Source organism: Schistocerca gregaria, chromosome 6 (assembly GCF_023897955.1).
Source record: "Schistocerca gregaria isolate iqSchGreg1 chromosome 6, iqSchGreg1.2, whole genome shotgun sequence".
Lineage (NCBI taxonomy): Eukaryota > Metazoa > Arthropoda > Insecta > Orthoptera > Acrididae > Schistocerca > Schistocerca gregaria.
The window spans coordinates 406,292,845-406,318,264 of NC_064925.1; the positions used below are offsets into that span (position 1 = coordinate 406,292,845).

Here is a 25,420-nt window from a genome sequence, read left to right on the forward strand (position 1 = left end):
GAACCGCGTTGCTGCTACGGTCGCAGGTTCGAATCTTGCCTCGGGCATCGATATGTGTCTTGTCTTTAGGTTAGTTAGGTTTAAGTAGTTCTAAGTCCAGGGGACTGATGACCTCAGATGTTAAGTCCCATAATGCTTAGAGCCATTTGAACCAAATGGGACATTTCAGCAGGATAATGCAAGACTTTGCACTTCAGATCACACTACAAATACCTTGAGAAATGTAAAGATTCTAAATTGATCTGTCTGTTGCTCTGATTTGTCACCCATCGACCAAGTCTGTCTTGTGCTGGGAAGATGCATACTTTCATACCGGTCTCCAGGCAGTATTCTTTACTAACTGGCACAACATGTGCTTCAGGTGTGGAAAGAAAGTCTTCTAGATGACATTTGGAGGGTATTTTCTTCCGTGTCACAATGAATAAAAGACTGCGTTCGTGATCTTGTTTTCACATTTCATACTAATGTTGATGGTCATCAGTTCCAATGGAATGGTAGTTTATTTTTTAAGAGTCATCATATGATGAATAACTCCTTGAAGTTTGATAAAAGTCAGAATATTATTCTGTATTTTTGACGTACAGGGGTTGATAAAAATATGAAAACAACAAAAACACAACAGATTACCATACCTACTAGGGTTCAGAAAGACTGTTGGCAAAGCAGCTTCCAGTCTCCTCGGAATGGATTAATACAGGTTCTGTGTGGTTTTTAAGGGAATCTTACACCATTCTTCCTGCAATTTCAGGTAATGATGATGAAGATGGACAGCAGTCAGACACTCCAAAACATACCAGAAAGTTCAAAATTTTGAGGGTGCTTCAGTAGATTAAAAAAAAAAGTCAACCAGTTGCACAATACAGGTTTCTTAAATTTGATCATGGTTTCGACGGCTTTAGAACTGTCTTCTGTAGAAAATGTAGACTGTAAAATCACATTATCTATAGTCAATGTGGGAAACGTTGTCTGTGTCTAGTAAATGTCATTCACTTAATCACCATTTAAAATACATTACATAATATTATTACCCGTCTACTTATCTTAAAACTACGACGTTAATGATATGGGACTGTAATATAGTGGCTGACTCTTTCTACCTTTCTTGAATGTTGGTGTGAACTGGGCAGTTTTCCAGTCTTTGGTACGGACCTTTCGTCGAGCGAACGGTTGTGTATGATTGTTAAGTATGGAGCTATAGTATTAACGTACTCTGAAATGAACCTAACTGGTATACAGTCTGGATCGAAAGACTTGCTTTTGTTAAGTGATTCAAGTTGTTTCACTACTCTGAGGATATCTATTTCTATGTTACTCATGTTTGCAGCTGTTCTTCACTCGAATTCTTTAATATTTACTTCATCTTCTTTGGTGAAGGAATTTCGGAAGGCTGTGTTTAGTATCTCTGCTTTGGCAGCACTGTCATCGACAGTACTTCCATTGTTATTGCGCAGAAAAGGCGTTTATGTACCGTCTAACAATACCACCACTTGCAAAGCAAAATATAAATCAGATTAATAATGTTGCTCACGCAGCATATTTTCGCTTTATCGGGCAGCAACAAAACTATTGACTGTGTATGGTATCGTCGGAATCGAAATAATGAGGTCACTTATCTTGAATGGATTACCACGGATATTTCGTCGAAGTCGTTATGGCTCATCTTGTTGATTCAAGGGTGATTCCACTTTGGCTGCCAGAAGGTCCAAACCAGTATTTTAGCAATATTTGAAGACCTAACAAACGCGGTTTTCCAAACAATCTCAGATCGGAACAAATGGCATGATAGAAAATTTTTGACTTGATGTTCACGATCCACATATTTAATAAACTTCTTTTAAATTCACATATACTTCTACTTAATTATCACATAATCAAGAAAACAGTTTTTTATCAATCTTCAAATATTTAATTTCCACTTTAACTAAACACAAGACTTAACTGTTCTTTTACAAAGCGAAATAACAACATAACTTCTGCAAAGTGAAACAGAGACTGCTCTGTGCGCATTCGCACCAAAAGGTATACAAGTAAGTCAAAGGTTATGACAGTCTCACAGAAATGCATAAACCCAAGAACCATTTCACTGTAATATATCGATACATCGGAGTACCTATACATTAATAAAACCAAATGTATATTTTGTCAGAAAAATATGTCTGTTACTTCGCAGGAAAGTAGTTCGATATTACTGGTATCTAGAACTGGGGTTGGAGTGCAGTCTTTTCGTCGAACCTCTGTGGTCCTCCACCAGACCTATCTCTCGCGGGCTGACAGTGCCGCACCTCCTGCCGGCAGGAGGCTCTGGTGAGGCCGCCGAGTCCGGGAGGCCACCGCAGGTGAAGACGGACGCGGCGCTGCCGTCGTACTGCAACCCGCCCAACCCGTGCCCGGTGGGCCACGGCGCTGAGGACGGCTGCATCTCCTCCTTCGAGAACACGGCCGGCTTCTCGCGCCGCTTCCAGGCCGAGCAGGACTGCATGTGCGACACGGAGCACATGTTCGACTGCCCGTCCTCCTCGTCGAGCTCCGGGGGCGGCGGCGGGGGTGGCAACAGGGGCGGCGACCAGCGCGGCAGCCGCGACGGCTCCGATCTCGACCGCTTCGTGCAGCAGTTCGCGGTGAGTGCTCGCTACGGCGTCGGTCGGCCTCACTAGAACGTGTTACACGCGGTGTCCCAAATCACTCGGTTCTTACTGCCAAACATGTGTCGTGTTTCTCGCTGTTGGGGCACTGGATTCCTATTCTGCGTGAGGAAGATCGAACTTCGATGGAAATTAATTATTGTAAAATGTGAACTTTTACGGCCAGAATGGTCACAATTAATAAAATATTCGGACTATTATGCCGTGGTCTAAGGGACTTCGCTTCAAAACCCGACGTTTCGTTGCCATCTGCGGAAGACTTTTCATGGGGGTTCGTAGCTTTGTTGAATGTCCGATTCACACCCTGGCCCGGAATATTTTATTAACTGTAATTAATTAATGTTTAACCTCTTGTCTCCTTGACGTCACTTCATTCTTGGCGCCTAACATTCTATCAGTCTATCCTCTTTGTTGGTGCTAAAAATAACTACAGGATTTGATTCAGGTCTTGATCCGTTTTATTTGTAATTGATAAATAAAATGTTTATACAATCGCCTAGTTCGTATGAAACATGATAACTGCTTCTTAACAATAACAGTATATCGACAAGTGCTAAAACATACGTATCACTCTGTTTACGACAGCAATTACTATAACAAGCAAAATACCAGATAGTTGTGTATTAAAAACGTCATTTCCTCTAAAAAATGTTAACTGAGAAATTTTCAACCATCGTTGAACACAATTAACGTCGGAGCTGAAGGCTGCTCCAGTATTTTCTTGATATCACCGTATAATTTAAACTTTCACAACCTGGGGACGTTACACTGCCCTCAGAGATAGTGAGACGAAAGATTTCTTTTTTTCTGGTGAATCATTGTTCTTGGCTAAGTAGGGATGGCTAGAGGACAATGTAAGGATGTAGAGGCTTATCTCACTAGGGGTAACATACATACTGCCTACAGGAAAATTAAAGAGACCTTAGGAGAAAAGAGAGCCACTTGTATGAATATCAAGAGCTCAGATGGAAACCCAGTTCTAAGCAAAGAAGGGAAAGCAGAAAGGTGGAAGGAGTACATAGAGGATCTATACAAGGGCGATGTACTTGAGGACAATATTATGGAAATGGAAGAGGATGTAGATGAAGATGAAATGGGAGATACAATACTGCGTGAAGAGTTTGACAGAGCACTGACAGACCTAAGTCGAAACAAGGCCCCGGGAGTAGACAATATCAGAACTACTGACAGCCTTGGGAGAGCCAGTCCTGACAAAACTCTACCATCTGCTGAGCAAGATGTATGGGACCAGCGAAATACCCTCAGACTTCAAGAAGAATATATTAATTCCAATCCCATAGAAAGCAGGTGTTGACAGATGTGAAAATTATCAGTTTAATAAGTCACAGCTGCAAAATACTAACGCGAGTTATTTACAGACGAATGGAAAAACTGGTAGAAGCCGACCTCGAGGAAGATCAGTTTAGATTCCGTAGAAATGTTGGACCACGTGAGGCAATACTGCCCTTACGACTTATCTTAGAAGACAGATTAAGGAAAGGCAAACCTACGTTTCTAGCATTTGTAGACTTAGAGGCAGCTTTTGACAATGTTGACTGGAATACTCTCTTTCAAATTCTAAAGGTATCAGGGGTAAAATAGGGGGAGCGAAAGACTATTTACAATTTGTACAGAAAGCAGATGGCAGTTATAAGAGTCGAGAGACATGAAAGGGTAGCAGTGGTTGGGAAGGGAATGAGACAGGTTTGTAGCCTCTCTCCGATGTTATTCAATCTGTATATTGAGCAAGCAGTACAGGAAACAGAAGAAAAAATCGGAGTAGGTATTAAAATCAATGGAAAAGAAATAAAAACTTTGAGGTTCGCCGATGACATTGTAATTCTGTCAGAGACAGCAAAGGACTTGGAAGAGCAGTTGAACGGAATGGACAGTGTCTTGAAAGGAGGATATAAATGAACATCAACAGAAGCAAAACGAGGATAATGGAATGTAGTCAAATTAAGTCGAGTGATGCTGAAGGAATTTGATTAGGAAATGAGATACTTAAAGTACTAAAGGAGTTTTGCTATTTGGGGAGCAAAATAACTGATGATGGTCGAAGTAGAGAGGATATAAAATGTAGACTGGCAATGGTAAAGAAAGCGTTTCTGAAGAAGAGAAATTTGTTAACATCGAGTATAGATTTAAGCGTCAGGAAGTCTTTTCTGAAAGTATTAGTATAGAGTGTAGCCATGCATGGAAGTGAAACATGGACGATAAATAGTTTGGACAAGAAGAGAATAGAAGCTTTCGAAATGTGGTGCTACAGAAGAATGCTTAAGATTAGATGGGTAGATCACGTAACTAATGAGGAGGTATTGAATAGAATCGGGTAGAAGAGGAGTGTGTGGTACAACTTGACAAGACGAAGGGACCGGTTGGTAGGACATGTTCTGAGGCATCAAGGAATCACTAATTTAGCATTGGAGGGCAGCGAGGAGGGTAAAAATCGTTGAGGGAGACCAAGAGATGAATACACTAAGCAGATTCAGAAGGATGTAGGTTGCAGTAAGTACTGGGAGATGAAGAAGCTTCCACAGGATAGAGTAGCATGGAGAGCTTCATCAAACCAGTCTGAGGACTGAAGAACACAACAACAATAACAACAACATCTCACTGCTTTGTTAAGCTGAAGGGGAGCTGGTACTGTAGGTGACTGAATATCCAGTACCAGAATTTCTCCCCAATTGATTTCACTGCTACATGCAGTAAAAGAACCGGACGGGAAAACCAGAACCATGATGGCATAATCCCGCAGTTCACAAGCGTATTGTCATGCTGCAGCATCGAAGGACGGTGGCCGAATGGGAAGATCATGGCACAAGCTCATGACCTTGGCAGTGATGGACTTTACAGGGAAGAGAATCTGCTGTCCTGTGCAATCATCATCAGCAAAAATTCGATTCGATCAGGAAACATAATATTCTGCGAATTAACTTACAATGTAGTATCCTGTATCTAAAATAGTTAGGGATCTCATGATGCTGCAAACCTTATTTTTCTATCCTCTGACCTACGTGACACAAATCTAATAAAAACATAACTTTCCCTTGCACAACACTTTTCCAGTGTATTATTTCTGTATTCAAATACGCGCAAATTCTCGTGTGATAACTCACTTAATCTACGTTTTAACTTCACACGTATTTCTCTCTGTACTCTAAAGTGTTGCTCTTGACAGTTTCTGTCCCTGCAAAATCAATAATTCAGGTTGTCCATGTGCGAATAACCGCACTGTCCTTCTGTACTTGGCTGGCACACACTGACTTAGTGCCCTTCCATATGCGTGTGAATACTATACACTTGCTCACTTTCCGCCTACACTTCTTCATATCTGTTTCACCGCCTGTGAGCACCAGTTCTTCACCCGTCCCCACATTACTACTAAATGATGTTAAAATGACGTGTTTGTTTGTAAGTTTATACTAGAAAAAGGGCTTACCATAAATATTACCTGGAAAGGCTTCTCAATGAAACATTGAGCGCCTCTCATAAAGAGAAACAAGTTATGCAGGATCATCACCAGTGAAACGAAACATAATAAGCTGTGGTTAAGTTCATGCTGAAATTCAAGGAAACGTATGAAAATTTTCCATCACACGTTGCATGAAGCAGTTAACATTAATAATGGAATAACAACAGACGTAGAAGAGGTCGAAATAAGGCTAGACAGATTGTCCACAAATTAATCCTGCTATAGGACAAGTGACCACAAGTCACTCGTTATCACCTCTGCATTCACCATGTGCTTCGCCTTCACTCACAACGGAAACTAATCACCTTGAAGCAACATCCTAAAATTACAGCTATTTAAATGCCTTATTTAAGAATCACACAAACATGGGGAAGTGTTAGAAATTAGGGATCTCAAAATGTAACTCAAAATTGTGAAAACAAAACTTTTATCTGCACTAGTCTAGTTAACAACAAAATAGCTCAGAGAAATGTTTCTAAATTTGAGTAAGCTAAACTCAAAAAGGCGCTAAGCACTATGGGATTTGCATGTAACTGGAAGACTACAGGAAGAAAATACAATTAGGCTTTCACGCCTCGGCAGCTTCCAAAATAAAGATAAATAAAGCAAATATTAAATACAAGGAAACGAGCATACAAGATGTTTTACAGAAGTCGTTTACTATGATGTGCTGAGAGGATGGCCGGTCGCGGTGGTCTAGCGGTTGTAGGCGCTCAGTCCGGAGCCGCGCGACCGCTACGGTCGCAGGTTCGAATCCTGCCTCGGGTATGGATGTATGTCCTTAGGTTAGTTAGGTTTAAGTAGTTCTAAGTTCTAGGGGACTAATGACCACAGATGTTAAGTCCCATAGTCCTCAGAGCCATTTTGCTCAGAGGATGTATTACGCTATAGCCTGAGCAAGACATATTTTCCAAGTACAGTGAGTGCCATTCAGGAGTACACAAGAACTGGGAAGCGAAAAGATACCAAACCCAAATTCTCTCCTGGACTCTCCACAATTGTCGAACTCCACTTAGAGGGTTTACTGCATGCTGCTGTCAATGTGACGAACGAGACTGTGCTTTTACCCATATGAATACAGGGCAGTTCAACAAAAACTTCCCAGTCAAGCCGTATAGAGAGTGTATTACGATTCATTTTGTTGCTACCGAACTGTCTCTCCCTATTAGCATTGTTCACATCACATTTGATCACTGTAGCGATTCGACAGTCCTAAAATCTATGGGAATGCGTGTCTTACGGGGAGCGTGCAAGGGATAAATCCCTGCAGTCGCACTATCTATCCTCTGTGCCCTCGGTGGCTCAGATGGATGCCGGCACAGTAGCTCAGCATGTTCGGTCAGAGGGCTGTTTGCCCTCATAATTAAAAAAAAAATCATGAGTAGAACAGTCAACAATAACTTGAACGGAAGTCTTGTGACGTCCGCTCAGACCGAATGCAACGAACTATATCGAAAAAGAAAGAAAAGATGGGTAGAGCGTCTGCCATGTAAGCAGGAGATCCCAGGTGCGAGTCCCGGTCGTGGCATACATTTTCAACTGTCCCCGTTGATGTATATCAACGCCTGTCGACAGCCTAGGGTCTTGATTTATAAGTCCTTAAATCGTACGGAAAGCAATGAGCACCCATGATATTGCCAATAGGCGGCTCTTTTTTATGTGCAGACAAAAAAGCAAATTTCATGCTCAAGTACTCACAGGGGAATACTGTGACGACCGGCGGAACCATGTCTGTTGCAACAGGCAGCAAGAACTGGCCACAATGACATGCTGGGGAACAGGACCTTTCTACGATAACTGGGCGCCTCCTAGAAGGCCGCCACTACTTGATTTTGAGTCGCTGTGAAAGCCTTTTCCTGACCAAACAGTACACTGCTGAGCATTCCAGACTCACTCCCTTCCTGCGAAGAATCCAATAATTCTCCGTTCCAAGTGAAAGCAGCAAGCTCACACAATATACGATAGCAAGTAATCGTAGCAGAGGAAACAAAATCTTGAGCAATATGTGAAAGTCGTGTTACAAAAGTTTTCATTTTTTCTTGCACAGTACACCAGCTGCTTCCTGAGGTATGATACTTCTCTGGTCGCAATCACTCTCGTGTCAGCATCCTTAATCAACTAGTATTGCCCCCTAAATTCCCTTGAAAAGCCATTGAACACAGTCCTTAGGTAAAATATTTATCGACTAATACGAAGGTAGTTAAACAACTGTTGACTAGCCTGAATATTTCATACACAATACTGCACATGATAATTAAGTGTTGCACGCACATGTAAAGTCACACATCACTCTGGCGTGTTTAATATTAGGCACAGGAATTAGTAAGCAATTCACTCACGTCGCTATGGTATCAAAGTAATTCAATATTCAGGAAATGCATGAACTTGATCATCAAGTTACACTGTCACAACAAAATTCAGTAGTCTCAGTACAACGTATATCACTTCTTGTCCTTTTTGCATAGTGCTTATAGAGCCCGTGGAATACCACGATATGGCTACCCAGTTCATCACCGAACTACCCACCGTGTTTCACTCTTGGGATGTAAACTCGGTCAGAAGTTGGAACCAATGTGAAATAAAAATCAATCGATCAAATGACTCTCTTTCAGTACTCCAGAGTCCAGGCTTTATACCCTCGACACCAAGTTTTCCTTTTAGAGGCATTTGCGTGACTGACTGGTTTTGTAATTCCACCTCGTTCTGCAAATCTCTGCTTGGGGAGCTCCTCTCGTGACGTTTGGGTCCTACCAGAGGTCGCTAGTGTGCATTTCCTTTTGTACTTTTCTTCCTCTCATTTTTTGTCGCAATCCTCTCTAACGACCATCACGATGCCTCAACAAATGCTTTCGCCCGCGTTGTGACGTAGCGGCGGATATTTTTTTCTGTTTTCCGTGTATGCGAAATAAATCTGTGATACGCTGCCTCTTTGAACACCAAACACTTTGGTTGCCTTGGTTACGGAAGCGCCCACCACACGAGTACCAGCAATTTGCCCACGTTCGACTCCAAGTAGCGTCAACATAATGCACTCAGAACTATACAGAAACTGTACTGACCACTTTTGACATTTGTAAGGTATTGAGAACTTTTCATCGGTGTATTTCGTAGTGAGGCACAACAGCGCAACATCCAGACTTTGCCAGCATCTAAATTTATGTTCAATAGTGCATTTCTCTTGGTGTTCCCATTTTTGTTCCAACTCTTGTATCTCTGTATGTTTCGCTTTGAGAAATGGACTCTTGGGAGGCAGACGCCTCCACGTTTCCACTGCATGCAGTTCTTGTTCAAAACTGGTTGAAGTAGACATTCATCCACTAAAGCCGTTTGAATCCAACTGCCACTGACAACCCTTTATATTCGCCTTTGGTATTTATAGTTTAGCATCTTTTTACTTCCAGTGTTCTTACGCCGTGTTACTTGGCGGCGGCTAGTACAGCATTCTTTGTAGATACGACGAAACTTTCAAGTGGATAGAGCAACGAATCGCACCAATTCATTCACAATGTTGTCATGGGAACGTCCAAGCAGTATGGCTCTTTCTGCGATTCTGTCATCCATCTGTCATCTGACTTCATGCAACCTGCTGGCACATACACATCACTTCACTGTCATGATTTGCGACAGTCACTGCCATGATTTATGAGTACCTACTACCATTGCAATTTCTCGTTTTGAGAAGACAGAACGAGCATCTGTTTTACTTGCTAAAAACAATTTAAAACTAAGAACGCATAAATATTTCTTTACTTAAAACAATCGCTTTCGAGAGACTTTGCTGTCGTCCTTAGGTCTCATTTTTTTACTATGAAACGTGTTCATTTTACGTTGGACCAGACGCCAAGTTGTCAGTGCTGTATTTTTATCCTCATGACAACTTGGCGTGAGGGCGAACTTATAATAAACACGGTTGGTTGCTTGACTCACTTGGGGAAGACGACCAAACAACGAAGTCCTTGGTACAGTCGAGTTAGAGAAGGATGGGGAATGATATCGGCAGTTTCGTTTCATGGGAACCATGACTGCAACTGTTTAGACAAATCACGGAAAACGTAAATTAGGAAGTTGGGACGGCAGCTTGAACCGTCGTCCTCCAGAATGGGAGTTCAGGGAGCTGACCACTGCGCCACCTCGCTCCGTGAACACGTTTCACAACACAAAGATTTTGTAAGACCTGAAGGTGACAGAAAAGTCTGCCAAATCAGGTGGTTTTAAATAAAGACATAGTTACGCAGTCTTTGCTGTACGATGTTTTTAATACCTGACGCCAAAGGTACACTACTGGCCATTACAATTGCTTCACCAAGAACAAATGCAGATGATGAACGGGTATTCATTGGACAAATATATTATACTAGAACTAACATGTGATTACATTTTGCGCAATTTGGGTGCATAGATCCTGAGAAATCAGTACCCAGAACAACCACCTCTGGCCATAATAACGGCCTTGATACGCATGGTCATTGAGTCCAACAGAGCTTTTATAGCGTGTACAGGTACAGCTGCCCACACAACTTCAACACGATACCAAAGTTCATCAAGAGTAGTGACTGGCGTATTGTGACGAGCCACGAGTCGTAACACATCTGAAATGTAACGTCCACTGTTCAAACTGCCGCCAATCCGAACAAGAGGTGACCGAGACGTGTACCCAATGGCACCCCATACTATCACGTCGGGTGATACGCCAGTATGGCGATGACGAATAGACGCTTCCAACGTGCGTTCACCGCGATGTCGCCAAACCCGGATGCGATCATCATGATGCTGTAAACAGGACCTGGATTCATCCGAAAAAATGACGTTTTGCCATTCGTGCACCCAGGTTCGTCGTTGAGTACACCATCGCAGGCGCTCCTGTCTGATACAGCGTCAAGGGTAACCGCAGCCATGGTCTCCGAGCTGATAGTCCATGCTACTGCAAACGTCGTCTAACTGTTCGTGCAGATGGTTGTTGTCTTGCAAACGTCCCCATCTGTTGACTCAGGGATCGAGACATGTCTGCCCGACCGTTACAGCCATGCGGATAAGATGCCTGCCATATCGACTGTTAGTTATATGAGACCGTTGGGATCCAGCACGGCGTTTCGTATTACCCTCCTGAATCCACCGATTCCGTATTCTGCTAACAGTCATTGGATCTCGACCAACGCGATCAGCAATGTCGAGATACGTTAAACCGCAATCACGATAGGCTACACTCCGACCTTTATCAAGGTCGGAAACGTGATGGTACGCATTTCTCCTCTTTACACGAGGCATCACAACAACGTTTCACCAGGTAACGTCGGTCAACTGTTGTTTGTGTATGAGATATCAGATGGAAACTTTCCTCATGTCATCACGTTGTAGGTGCCACCAACTTTGTGTGAATGTTCTGAAAAGCTAATCATTTGCATATCACAGCATCATCTTCCTGTCGGCTAAATTTCGCTTCTGTAGCACGTCATCTTCGTGGTGTAACAATTTTAATGGCCAGTAGTGTATTTACCACAACTTGGAGAAAGTAGACTGCATCGAGTTCGTCTGAGAGTGGCATGCATCTAACTTCTCCAAAACAGTCAGAGGCTCGTTTTTGCGTCTTACGTTCATGGTATGTATGTTTTCCTCTTAAGAGGACACATACAAATAAAAATTATTTTCGGAGTTAATAGTGAAGATGCTAGAACATTTGAAAATCTGTTCTTTGTTCTTCTGCAAGATAACCCGACATATGGCGATCTTGTACCATCCTCCTTTAATTACTTAAGAGATTTGTAAGCTGACTCGCTGTTTACGTTTTTTCAGGGGGTGGAAGACCGTCATCCGACGCTGGTCGCTAAGAAGTACCACATTGAAAAGGTAAGCACGCCGTGTAATTTAACTACGGTTTTATTCTGAATCATGGGAATCGACAAATGTAACTAATGCTGCAGATTGAACAAAGCGAAATTTTAAGGAATTAACATTCTTACGGAATTATTACTTTATCACTTCCCATGTTTAGTCCTCCATAGATTAGCAGCCAGTGTGTCTGTAAGGCGGGGGACATCCGTTCGATTCCCTCTAGTGACAGTGATTTTTTTTCTTGGTGAAAGGATTGGGCTAGGTGCTCTCAGCCTGAAGGCGCCACTTACGGAGCTACTCTAATCAAAAGTAGGGCTTCAGGAACGAAAAGCCGACAGTGGCTGGAAGGGCGGCGTGCCGACCACATCTCCCTCCATGCAGCGACCAGTGACTCCTTTGACAGGTCGTTACACGGCGATCAATCAGCTTTCAGTAGTCTTCATAGCTAGATCGGATAGTTTTACTACACAACTTGTTTGTGTCCAAAGTCTTCTCCTCCTTTTCGAACATGTTTCAAAATTCTGCATATAACTTCCAATTTTATAGAAACGCTCGCTAAACTTGCAATACCTGTAACGTTCCGTGGCAATGGAATAGAGGTATCCTGAAGTAACCAGTGTTATAAGTATTCCATGACATTTCGGATGGCAGACTGGTGTTGTCGAATTCTTGCCACGATATTTTGGCTGAAAAGAAGGCAGGCATCTGTAAGTGAGCTTTTGGACTGTAGATTGCACGTCACTATGTTTGCGTCAAATATTAGGACGGGGGCGCCAGTGGCCTTTGTTGAATATTGTTCAGTTTTAGGAGTTTTTAAGTAAATATTTCATTAAATTAAATAATTGTTGAAGTTAAAGTTATGAAAATTGGTTAGAGGATGAAAGTTCTCCACTAGAATGCAAAGGCATAGTTAACAAAAACTTTGGACTCCAGCTGCCAGAATCGCTTTTTGGCCAGAAGTGCATTCGGACAAGACAATGCTTATAGGGCCTTCATTACCATTGAAAGCTCAGAAACTGTTGCAATTTGTGAAAAATCTGTTAACAAAAATCTGAAAGTTCTTGATCGATTTACTTTAAATTTTTACACGATACGTTAATAAATAACGGTTGTAACTACAATAAAAAAAATGGTCCAAATGGCTCTGACCACTATTGGACTCAACAGCAGTGGTCATCAGTCCCCTATGACTTAGAACTACTTAAACCTAACTAACCTAAGGACATCACACACATCCATGCCCGAGGCAGGATTCAAACCTGCGACCATAGCAGTCGCACGGTTCCGGACTGCGCGCCTAGAAACGCGAGACCATAAACCATTAGGTAAACCATTAGGTGAATTGTTTCTCCTATATACGTTCTTTTCCACCATATACACTCCTGGAAATGGAAAAAAGAACACATTGACACCGGTGTGTCAGACCCACCATACTTGCTCCGGACACTGCGAGAGGGCTGTACAAGCAATGATCACACGCACGGCACAGCGGACACACCAGGAACCGCGGTGTTGGCCGTCGAATGGCGCTAGCTGCGCAGCATTTGTGCACCGCCGCCGTCAGTGTCAGCCAGTTTGCCGTGGCATACGGAGCTCCATCGCAGTCTTAAACACTGGTAGCATGCCTCGACAGCGTGGACGTGAACCGTATGTGCAGCTGACGGACTTTGAGCGAGGGCGTATAGTGGGCATGCGGGAGGCCGGGTGGACGTACCGCCGAATTGCTCAACACGTGGGGCGTGAGGTCTCCACAGTACATCGATGTTGTCGCCAGTGGTCGGTGGAAGGTCCACGTGCCCGTCTACCTGGAACCGGACCGCAGCGACACACGGATGCACGCCAAGACCGTAGGATCCTACGCAGTGCCGTAGGGGACCGCACCGCCACTTCCCAGCAAATTAGGGACACTGTTGCTCCTGGGGTATCGGCGAGGACCATTCGCAACCGTCTCCATGAATCTGGGCTACGGTCCCGCACACCGTTAGGCCGTCTTCCGCTCACGCCCCAACATCGTGCAGCCAGCCTCCAGTGGTGTCGCGACAGGCGTGAATGGAGGGACGAATGGAGACGTGTCGTCTTCAGCGATGAGAGTCGCTTCTGCCTTGGTGCCAATGATGGTCGTATGCGTGTTTGGCGCCGTGCAGGTGAGCGCCACAATCAGGACTGCATACGACCGAGGCACACAGGGCCAACACCCGGCATCATGGTGTGGGGAGCGATCTCCTACACTGGCCGTACACCTCTGGTGATCGTCGAGGGGACACTGAATAGTGCACGGTACATCCAAACCGTCATCGAACCCATCGTTCTACCATTCCTAGACCGGCTAGGGAACTTGCTGTTCCAACAGGACAATGCACGTCCGCTTGTATCCCGTGCCACCCAACGTGCTCTAGAAGGTGTAAGTCAACTACCCTGGCCAGCAAGATCTCCGGATCTGTCCCCCATTGAGCATGTTTGGGACTGGATGAAGCGTCGTCTCACGCGGTCTGCACGTCCAGCACGAACGTTGGTCCAACTGAGGCGCCAGGTGGAAATGGCATGGCAAGCCGTTCCGCAGGACTACATCCAGCATCTCTACGATCGTCTCCATGGTAGAATAGCAGCCTGCATTGCTGCGAAAGGTGGATATACACTGTACAAGTGCCGACATTTTGCATGCTCTGTTGCCTGCGTCTATGTGCTTGTGGTTCTGTCAGTGTGATCATGTGATGTATCTGACCCCAGGAATGTGTCAATCAGGACAATGAATTCACGGTGTTCTTATTTCAATTTCCAGGAGTGTATAATTTAAAAAAGAACTGTATACACTACAATCACCTGTTCCTCTTCTTCCTCACAGCCGGCTTTACAGAAAACGAGGGAGCTGTATTTATGATTTACCAATTTATGATTAGAGTATTACTATGGAATCTGAATTGTGTGACCATTCAGACCCCTATCCTTTCGCAGATTAAAACTAGTCGAAATCTTTTACTTAAGTTACTGTCCCCCCCCCCCCCCCCCCCCGATCCAGGAGTTCCGGATCTCTCCCTCCTACATGACATACAAACGAACCCAACGGACTTATCCATTTATTTTAAGAGACTTCGCTTAGGCCGGTATTGCACTATCAAATTTCTTTGTCAGATATCATTGTCCAGTATCTTTGTCAAAGATATTTGATGGTGTAATAGGGAAATTTGTCAAATGTCGTCAAATATTTGATCAAATCTAGGGTCTCGCTGTAGATTTGATCAAAGAAGTCTCTTGTCTTCTGTTCACTGTAATGTGACATGTTACCACATGGAGCGCTAGCATCGCTGCATTCTGTCGTCTGTAGTGTTTTTATAAACATTGCGGGTATATACAATTGGTGTGTGCCGACAACTACAAAATTAATAGAGCTGTATGAAGCTGATGAGGCGCTATACAACGTGTGGCACACTGAATACAAAAACAGATTACGAAGGTTGGAGATGTGGCCTAACCTAACCTAATGTAACCTCTCCTGTAGCATGGAATCTGAGTGTTATAGTGAGCCTGTCTTCTACAGATGTAGCATTTTGTAAGTGAATATTGTGCTTTGTGATATGAGGATACACTTCATTGAGCACATACAGAAACGTATGCTCATCTATTCTTAAGTAATTGATGTACGACTTGACGTTCGCCACCGTAAGCTCACGTAACAAATTTTGTTGATTGATTTTATTATGTCGTCGTAAAACCCACTGCTTCACCCAGGTTTGTTTCCTTTTTTTCCCCGCTTCTCTTCCGCATATGCACACAGTGTAATTGTGGTACATGCAACTGCTGCGGTTAATAATAAGTTGTTGTTGTCAGCCACCTCGAACTTTGACGAAAAATATGATGACAGTGTAATACCCCTTCTAGCGTTACGTCAAAGATCTTTGTCAAATATATCTGACGGAATATTTGATCACTTCTTTGATCAAATCTTTGACAAAGAAATTTGATAGTGTAATACCGGCCTTACCAGTCAAGGTTTCCTTTGTCAGTGAAATTAAAAAAAAGCTCAAGGTCAGAGAGAGTGGACAAGAGGAGATGGAGAGAGAGGAAGAGGTGAAGAAAATGAACGTATGTGGTGGTGGGAAATGGACTGAGAGGAGGGGAAGGAGGAGATAGAGAAAGAGAGGTGAGGTGGAAACAGAGAGAGAGAGAGAGAGAGAGAGAGAGAGAGAGAGAGGGAGGGAGAGTAGCAGCTCATACACAGAGAGGGGGAAGGAGGGGAAGTATAGCAATTTCAAAGCACTGCCAGTTTCGCTAGTGTAGGCTTTCATATTCTTTGTTTGGTATTTATTTTCCCAGATCCAAATCCGGTTTTGACTAAAGTTTCTGGGAAGTCTTCTTTGGTTGTAGAGTAAATGCTGTCACTGGAAATACCCTGCCAAATATTCTGAATTCGTGCTCACTTTGCCTCACTACCGGGGCTCGCCTAGCATTCGGCTGAAAATTCCGATTCTTCAGTGGCTCACTAATCGAAAAGCGCGGTTTGCTTACAGAGGCAAGGTCAGAAAATATAGAGAAAAACTGACTTACTAGACGTTAATGTTTGTGAAGAGACTTCCCATGTCTTATCCAGATTGAAGCCACCATAACGACAAACAAAAACCTTTTCTAAGCATGCGAGGCTACTAATTTTCATAGAATTTTTAATGATCTCTTCCCAGAAAGATCTCATCACCGTCAATATTTTCGTGGCAGAAAAATCGAGAGAAATTCCTGATTATTTATGCACTGCTCGTAATTTGCAAGAAGCAAATAAAATCTTGTTTATTGTGGATTATAGAAAACAAATGAACAGTAGCTTTTATGAACAACAACTCAAATTTTTGTAACTGCTAAATTATACGGTTTGTATATTATTTAATACAATGATACGTTTAGTTTGTTATGTACAAAACTTTTCGTCAGTATAGTTCATCTTTTAAATCTTCGTATTTATGTAAACTTATTTACCGAATTGTAAAAAATGCAGAAAAAATTGCGAAAAGATAGTTCCAGTGGGAGCAGAGTAGGATGCAGCTTTGGCAGTCCTGCCAAGGATGTAGAATGCCCTCTGCATGATTTAGTGTGCATTAGTCGACAACTAAAAACTACAGTTTCGACTGACATCGGTCTGCTGTAGCGTTCCACCATATGCTGATAGACGTATCTTCTCTTAGCTGAGACACAACACGATGAACTAAAAAAATAAAAATAAAAAAATAAATAATAAATAAAAATGCTGGAATGTGATTTCAAAATGAGAAATTAAGTTCCTAATCTTTCCTTGTATACAGAATGATACACAGAGGCCAAAAAATGTAGGTTAAGACACATATTAGAATACGTATAAGTGACGAGTTAGAGTGCAAGTACTGAGATGAAGAGATTGGCTCTAGATAGAGAGACTAATGGCGGTCCAATTCAAACCAGTCTGACAACAGATGATTGAAGAAGACACGTATGTATAGTGTGTAACAAAAATTGAAGCAGCTGAAGGAGGGTTAGAAGCTAAATCAAACTTGACGAGTTGACACGGTATGTGACATTATTTCAGTGATCACAAAATCGAGTCGAATTTACTAAGAACTCAGCCGTATGAGTCCACTTATCAATATGACGTTGCATCCCCTCTGTCCTGGATTCACGCAGTGACTCGGCTGGGAAGGGTGTCACAAAGCCGTTGTATCCTGAAGCAAACTGATCCACACCTGCTGTAATTGATCCTTAATATCCTGGGGCAGAGTTGACGTCCGAGCTGGTCCCAGACATGTTCTGTCTGGGACATGGCGATCTTTGCAGCCACTGAAGTACCCGAAAATTGTGCAGATATTTCAAGGAGACAACGTGCCATGTGTGGACGAATATTGTTATGTTGAAAATGGCTTCAGTGTACTGCCACATGAGAGTTAACACCTGAGGCCAATGGATTTATGTGAAGGGCGGTTTTGCCGTCAGAGTTCCCTCAGCCACAAACAGCCTACCTATCAGGGGTAGTAAAGACACGTGACTCATCGCTATACATACTGCGTCGTCATTCATCAGCAGTCCATGTACAACTCGTAATGCCGCCATTTTGTTGTGGTATTAACAGAAAGTTGCTTGTAGCAGTACCAGCCCCATGGTGAAGTACCATCATGGGTGTAGGGACATCGGTAGTGCCTTTGGTGCAGATGGGAGCTCCGGTCTTGGCTCGGCGTAAGTTCCGATTAATGAGCTGCCGGACATGGCCGATACCTGGTCCAGAGATGAGCGAAGAGCTGAACTGCAACTGCAGCAGCCTGCTGGGACTCCAGCCACGACTCGAATAAGCAGCAGGTGAAGGAATACCTGCGTGATCTTGATGGACAAGTGAACCCGCGGATGCAATCTAGTTCCCTTGATAGCAGTGCCGTCGTTGTACGAAAGATGAGACTGCCCCTGGTGACGTCTGCTAGCATTTCGCTTGTCAAGTTGTCAACAGACAGTCTGTAAACAGTACCTTGTCAACAACATATGATGTACTAGCGAGGTGCGTAAACAATCTCCGAGGAAGGGTCCTGCGCGACAAGGGCAGGTTTCCTGCAGGACGCACACGTTGAGCTGTAAGCCGATATGGTCACAGACGGCGACATACTTGAATCCTCAAAACCTTGCACCCAGAACCCGGTACCAGTTGCATCTTAGGGGCAACAAAAATTTGATTTTCAATATTTCGCGTGATTATTGATCGAATTTAAAAATTAAAAATTCTGTCATAACCTAATCTTTTAGAGGTATAATCTCATGTTAAAAGTATTAACGCAATAAGTATTACACTTAGAAAAATCTGTTTTAATCTACATGCACCACAACTGGCAGCACACAGATGTTGGACTTCATTCATCCAGTATTTGAGAAAGAGAGTACTTAGCGACTTACAACAAACTATACACATAATTTCAAGCCCTTACAGAACTTTTTCTAGCTGACACCCCCCTGCAAAATTATGAGGCAAACAAGTTTATCGCTTATTATTTTTCGCTGTCCCTGTTGTCAAATTTCAACATCAAGTATGACGTTTTAATTTTCTGCTTCTTTGCTGCTAAATCTATTTGCAACATAGTTTTCAGACAGTGTCCACATACAGGGTGTGCCAGGAGGAATGGTCAGTAATCAAGTATATGACAGAAACAAACCGTTCGAAGTAAAATGTGTACTAAACATGGAGTCTAACGCATACCTTTAGAGTTAAGAGCATTTCATCTTCGATTTTGTGAAACAATTCTTTTCTACTGCAAGCTATTTTCTTTCCATATTTTGAGATAAAGTAGGATGGACTAAAACAAGAAGTAATAGTCTAGTAAACATAGGCTGTAAAATGCATACCTAAGAGCTATGGGCATTTACTCAGAAAAACAGGTGAGTTTCACAGTAGCGAAGATAAACAAGTGCTCATAGCTCTTAATATATGTCCTTTAGAGCCGATGTTTACGCGATATTTTTTTCTTGTTTTGGTCCAAACCAACACCTCAAAATGTGAAAAGTAATGAGCCTGCAGTGAAAGAGATTTGTTCCATGGTATCGAAAATAAAGAAGTGGTCATAGCTTTTATGGTAACCATTTTAGAACCTATGTTTACTAGACTTCATTGTTTTGGTTGATCGTTCCTGTCAAATCCTCAACAGTGGCCATTCCTCCTGGTGCGCCCTGTGTATCACTAAATCTACCTGCAAAATTATGTCATTGAGTGAAAGATACTTCAGGAGACGTGAGGTTATAAACATTGAGGTGTGTGAATAACTCTCTGTTACTTAAAATGCAGCTCTAATTCACCAGTTTATATTCATCCAGAGTTTCATAATGAGAGACCTTAGCGACTTGCAACAAACTTTAAGCACAAATTCAAAGACTTACGAAACTTTTTCTTGCCTAATTTCTTCAAGAAATAACGTATTACACTACTGACCATTAAAATTCCTACACCAAGAAGAAATGCAGATGACAAACGGGTATTCATTGGACAAATATATTACACTGGAACTGACATGTGATTACATTTTCACGTAATTTGGGTGCATAGATGTTATACGAGTCGGGGCTTGGAGTGTCAGAAGCTTGAACGTGGTAGGGAAACTAGAAAATCTGAAAAGGGAAATGCAAAGGCTCAATCTAGATATAGTGAAGTGAAGTGGAAGGAAGACAAGGATTTCTGGTCAGATAACTATCGGGTAATATCAACAGCAGCAGAAAATGGTATAAGAGGTGTAGGATTCGTTTTGAATAGGAAGGTAGGGCAGAGGGTGTGTTACTGTAAACAGTACAGTTCAGTGACCGGGTTGTTCTAATCAGGATCGACAGCAGACCAACACCGACAACGATAGTTCAGGTATACATACCGACGTCGCAAGATGAAGATGAACAGATAGAGAAAGTGTATGAGGATACTGAAAGGGTAATGCAGTATGTAAAGGGGAACGAAAATCTAATAGCCATGGGCGACTGGAATGCAGTTGTAGGGGTACGAGTAGAAGAAAAGGTTACAGGAGAATATGGGCTTGGGACAAGGAATGAAAGAGGAGAAAGACTAATTGAGTTCTGTAACAAGTTTCAGGTAGTAATACCGAATACCCTGTTCACGAATCACAAGAGGAGGAGGTATACTTGGAAAAGACCGGGAGATACGGGAAGATTTCAGTTAGATTACATCATGGTCAGACAGAGATTCCGAAATCAGATACTGGACTGTAAGGCGTACCCAGGAGCAGATATAGACTCAGATCACAATATAGCAGTGATGAAGAGTAGGCTGAAGTTCAAGACATTAGTAAGGAAGAATCAATACGCAAAGAAGTGTGATACGGAAGTTCTAATGAATGACGAGATACGTTTGTAGTTCTCTAACGCTATAGATACAGCAATAAGAAATAGCGCAGTAGGCAGCACAGTTGAAGAGGAATGGACATCTCTAAAAAGGGCCATCACAGTAGTTGCGAAGGAAAACATAGGTACAAAGAAGGTAGCTGCGAAGAAACCATGGGTAACTGAAGAAATACTTCAGTTGATTGATGAAAGGAGGAAGTACAAACATGTTCCGGGAAAATCAGGAATACAGAAATACAAGTCCCTGAGGAATGAAATAAATAGGAAGTGCAGGGAAGCTAAGACAAAGTGGCTGCAGGAAAAATGTGAAGACATCGAAAAAGATATGATTTTCGGAAGGACAGACTCAGCATACAGGAAAGTAAAAACAACCTTTGGTGACATTAAAAGCAACGGTGGTAACATTAAGAGTTCAACGGAAATTCCACTGTTAAATGCAGAGGAGAGAGCAGATAGGTGGAAAGAATACACTGAAAGCCTCTATGAGGGTGAAGATTTGTCTGATGTGATAGAGGAAGAAACAGGAGACGATTTAGAAGAGATTGGGGATCCAGTATTAGAATCGGAATTTAAAAGAGCTTTGGAGGACTTACGGTCAAATAAGGCAGAAGGGATAGACAACATTGCATCAGAATTTCTAAAATCATTAGGGGAAGTGGCAACAAAACGACTATTCACGTTGGTGGGTAGAATATATGTGTCTGGCGACATACCATCTGACTTTCGGAAAATCATCAACCACACAACTCCGAAGACCGCAAGAGCTGACAAGTGCGAGAATTATCGCACAATCAGCTTAACAGCTCATGCATTGAAGCTGCTTACAAGAATAATATACAGAAGAATGGAAAAGAAAATTGATAATGAGCTAGGTGACGATCAGTTTGGCTTTAGGAAAGGTAAAGGCACGATAGAGGCAATTCTGACGTTACGGCTAATAATGGAAGCAAGGCTAGAGAAAAATCAAGACACGTTCATAGGATTTGTCGACCTGGAAGAAGCGTTCGACATCAAAAGCATACTCGCTATGGCAAAAAGAACATTTCTGGCCAAGAGAAGTTCACTAATATCAAATACCGACCTTAATTTGAGGAAGAAATTACTGAGGATGTACGTCTGGAGTACAGCATTGTATGGTAGTGAAACATGGACTGTGGGAAAACCGGAACAGAGGAGAATCGAAGCATTTGAGATGTGGTGCTACAGACGAATGTTGAAAATTAGGTGGACTGCTAAGGTAAGGAATGAGGAGGTTCTACGCAGAATCGGAGAGGAAAGGAATATGTGGAAACCACTGATAAGGAGAAGGGACAGGATGATAGGACATTTGCAAAGACATGAGGGAATGACTTCTATGGTACTAGAGGGAGCTGTAGAGGGCAAAAACTGTAGAGGATGACAAAGATTGGAATACGTCAAGCAAATAATTGAGGACGTAGGTTGCAAGTGCTACTCTAAGATAAAGAGGTTAGCACAGGAAAGGAATTCGTGGCGGGCCGCATCAAACCAGTCAGTAGACTGACGACCAAAAAAAAAAAAATAAAAGATCCTGAGAAATCAGTACCCAGAACAACCACCTCTGGCCGTAATAACGGCCTTGATACGCCTGGGCAATAAGTCAAAGAGAGCTTGGATGGCGTGTACAGGTACAGCTGCCCATGCAGCCCCAACACAATGCCACAGTTCATCAAGAGTAGTGACGGGCGTATTGTGACGAGCCAGTTGCTCGGCCACCATTGACCAGACGTTTCCAATTGGTTAGAGATCTGGAGAATGTGCTGGCCAAGCCAGCAGTCGAACATTTTCTGTATCCAAAAAGGCCCTTACAGGACCTGCAACATGCGGTCGTGTATTATCCTGCTGGAATCTAGGGGTTCGCAGGGATCGAATGAAGGGTAGAGCCACGGGTCGTAACATATCTGAAATGTAACGTCCACTGTTCAAAGTGCCGTCAATGTGAACAAGAGGTGACCGAGACGTGTAACCAGTGGCACCCCATACCATCACGCCGGGTGATACGCCAGTATGGCGATGGCGAAAACGCGCTTCCAGATGGTTGTTGTCTTGCAAACGTCCCCATCTGTTGACTCAGGGATCGAGACGTGGCTGCATGATCCGTTACAGCCATGCGGATAAGATGCCTGTCGTCCCGACTGCTAGTGATACGAGGCCGTTGGGATCCAGCACGGCGTTCCGTATTACCCTCCTGAACCCACCAATTCCATATTCTGCTAACAGTCATTGGATCTCGACCAATGCGAGCAGCAGTGTCGCGATACGATAAACCACAATCACGATAGACTACAATCCGACCTTTATCAAACTCGGAAACGTGATGGTACGCATTTCTCCTCCTTACACGAGGCATCACAACAACGTTTCACCAGGAAACGCCGGTCAACTGCTGTTTGTGTATGAGAAATCGGTTGGAAACTTTCCTCATGTCAGCACGTTGTCGGTGTCGCCACCGGCGCCAGCCTTGTGTGAATTCTCTGAAAAGCTAATCATTTGCATATCACAGCATCCTCTTCCTGTCGGTTAAATTTTTCTTCTGTAGCACGTCATCTTAGTGGTGAAGCGGTGTTAATGGCCAGTAGCGTAATTTTTTTTAGGTAGGCTGATGTTTGAAACTGTTGTATACATTGGAGGTACGTCTTTGGAACACAGTCTTTAGAATCCGCATACACTTTACTTCAATTACACTGATCAAGGTAAATGTAATATTCTGCCCACGTTGTGACCGGGTTCTTCACGAGTGGCGAACGCATCTGGTTGTGCACTCCACCAACTAGTTTGTGGTCTTTTCAGTGTACTCTGTAGTCGTTAATTGGCACTTTTTTTTTTTTTTTTTTTTTTTACTTTTACAGGACGAGAATCCATTTCTGCATGGAGAGCGGCTGCCTGTGGCTGCGAAAAAGGGGAACAACGTCCTTTACTGATGACCTGCACCACAGACTGGAATAGCATGCGGTCCGTAGCAGATCCGCGCTACTCTCCCGAGCTAGTCGCATCTCAGAGCTGACAGGGCCGCGTCAGGGGGCGAGTTGTGCGGTTCTGAGGCCGAGCGACCGCCCAGAGGAAACTTCTCACACCGACAAATCTTACATGAGTCACACTTGTACGCTCAACCACTGCTATTTTTATCCGGAATTGAATACGTACATTCCTAGGCGAACGCGCAAAAGCTGCGTGCTCAGACGCATAGTAACAGTATCCTTCACACATTCATACTCCAACCTCATTCAGCGCCAAAATCTAGGCCTTTCAAGATTCCAAGAGTCCACCATGGCTGGGGTCCAACATGAAACCTGCTGATCCATCAGTAACACAACAAACCTTTTGCCAACGATACATATCTGCACTTCATGAACTCCCCGATTACCATATTTTATCAGTCGTTCAACCATCATGACCGTGTTGTATTATCAGTCATTTTCAGTGACATAAAAGCTAGTGAACCGTCACATATCAACTGGAATCCCTACAGAATTGTTATATTTATCTGGAAAGATGTTATTGCCCCCTGTAGCTTTTTCTTAACAGTTTAAGGAAAAGACAGATTGCTACTTACCGTAAAGATGACACGTTAAGTTGCAGACAGGCACAGTTAAAAGACACTTACACATTAACTTTCGGCCTCAGCATTCTTCAGAAAAAGAAAGAGAAATACGCACACATTCATTCACACAAGCAACCACGTGTCACCAACACATGACCATCATCTCCGGCAGCTCGGACCAGAAGGTGTCATCTTTACAGTACTTAGCAATCTATCATTTCCTTGCGATGCTGATATTCCAGTCTGGAGTTTCCATAGTTTTTAGCTGTTTTAACTTACATATACACACTACGACTCAGCAGTTTGGCCTGTTATCACATAAATTTCACATAATCCTGTATTAGGAACTTCATAAACTATGTACCTAACAAAGAAAAGGCACAGGCCAACGTATTCATTCCAAAAAAAGAAATAAGTGTAGTGAGTGTTACAAAAGTTAACATTAATAATTTCTTCAATTATTTAGTCCTTTAATGTCCCTTTCCATTTACTTATCAGTTTTCCTTTATCTAGTTCCTACCTATTCGGTTCCTGATTACCAAAGACGTAAAATATTTGTACATAAGGCTACAAGACCACACAGTACTACATCCATTACAGTACCCATTGCTTAGATCCATGGAAATTGATATAATGGACAAAGACAAGAGAAATTTAGACGTCACTATCAGTTACAACCAAAACGAAAAGTTTGTTCTCTAGGTTTATTGTAGAGAGAGAATTGGATGTTGACACACGAGCATACTTCACATCAGCAACAATAATTATTGCTGTACCTACAGGAACTAAGGTATTCACATGATTAGCCACATTATATGGTACTAAATTCAAGTTTAATCCACCATTATCATGAGCTCTAGGGTTCATTTTCCTATTCACAGTGTCACAGTGTGTAAACGTTGGTGCATTTATTTCAGTTAGGACAAATTTCAGGAAACATTTCTGTCGGCAGAAACAGTAGACAAAACCCTGATCTCTTCCTATACAGCATTTGACCAAACAGGAATCGAAGGCTGTTGAGCAGGAAGGACTTCCTGGAACACCGTCGATGTGAGATGAAGAAAGACAAAAAATGCTAAATTATCC

General features: G+C 42.8%; 1 protein-coding gene across 1 annotated transcript in view; it reads left to right on the plus strand.

Moving 5' to 3' along the window:
* LOC126278220 (uncharacterized) overlaps positions 1 to 24,795 on the plus strand; it is a 75,132-nt gene extending 50,337 nt beyond the window's left edge. The window contains exons 5-7 of the mRNA XM_049978198.1: positions 2,296 to 2,618; positions 11,908 to 11,961; positions 23,643 to 24,795. Coding sequence (XP_049834155.1) covers positions 2,296 to 2,618; positions 11,908 to 11,961; positions 23,643 to 23,714 — 449 coding nt within the window. The 3' untranslated portion in view covers positions 23,715 to 24,795. The remainder of the gene's footprint in view (positions 1 to 2,295; positions 2,619 to 11,907; positions 11,962 to 23,642) is intronic.
* The last annotated feature ends 625 nt before the right edge of the window (positions 24,796 to 25,420 follow it).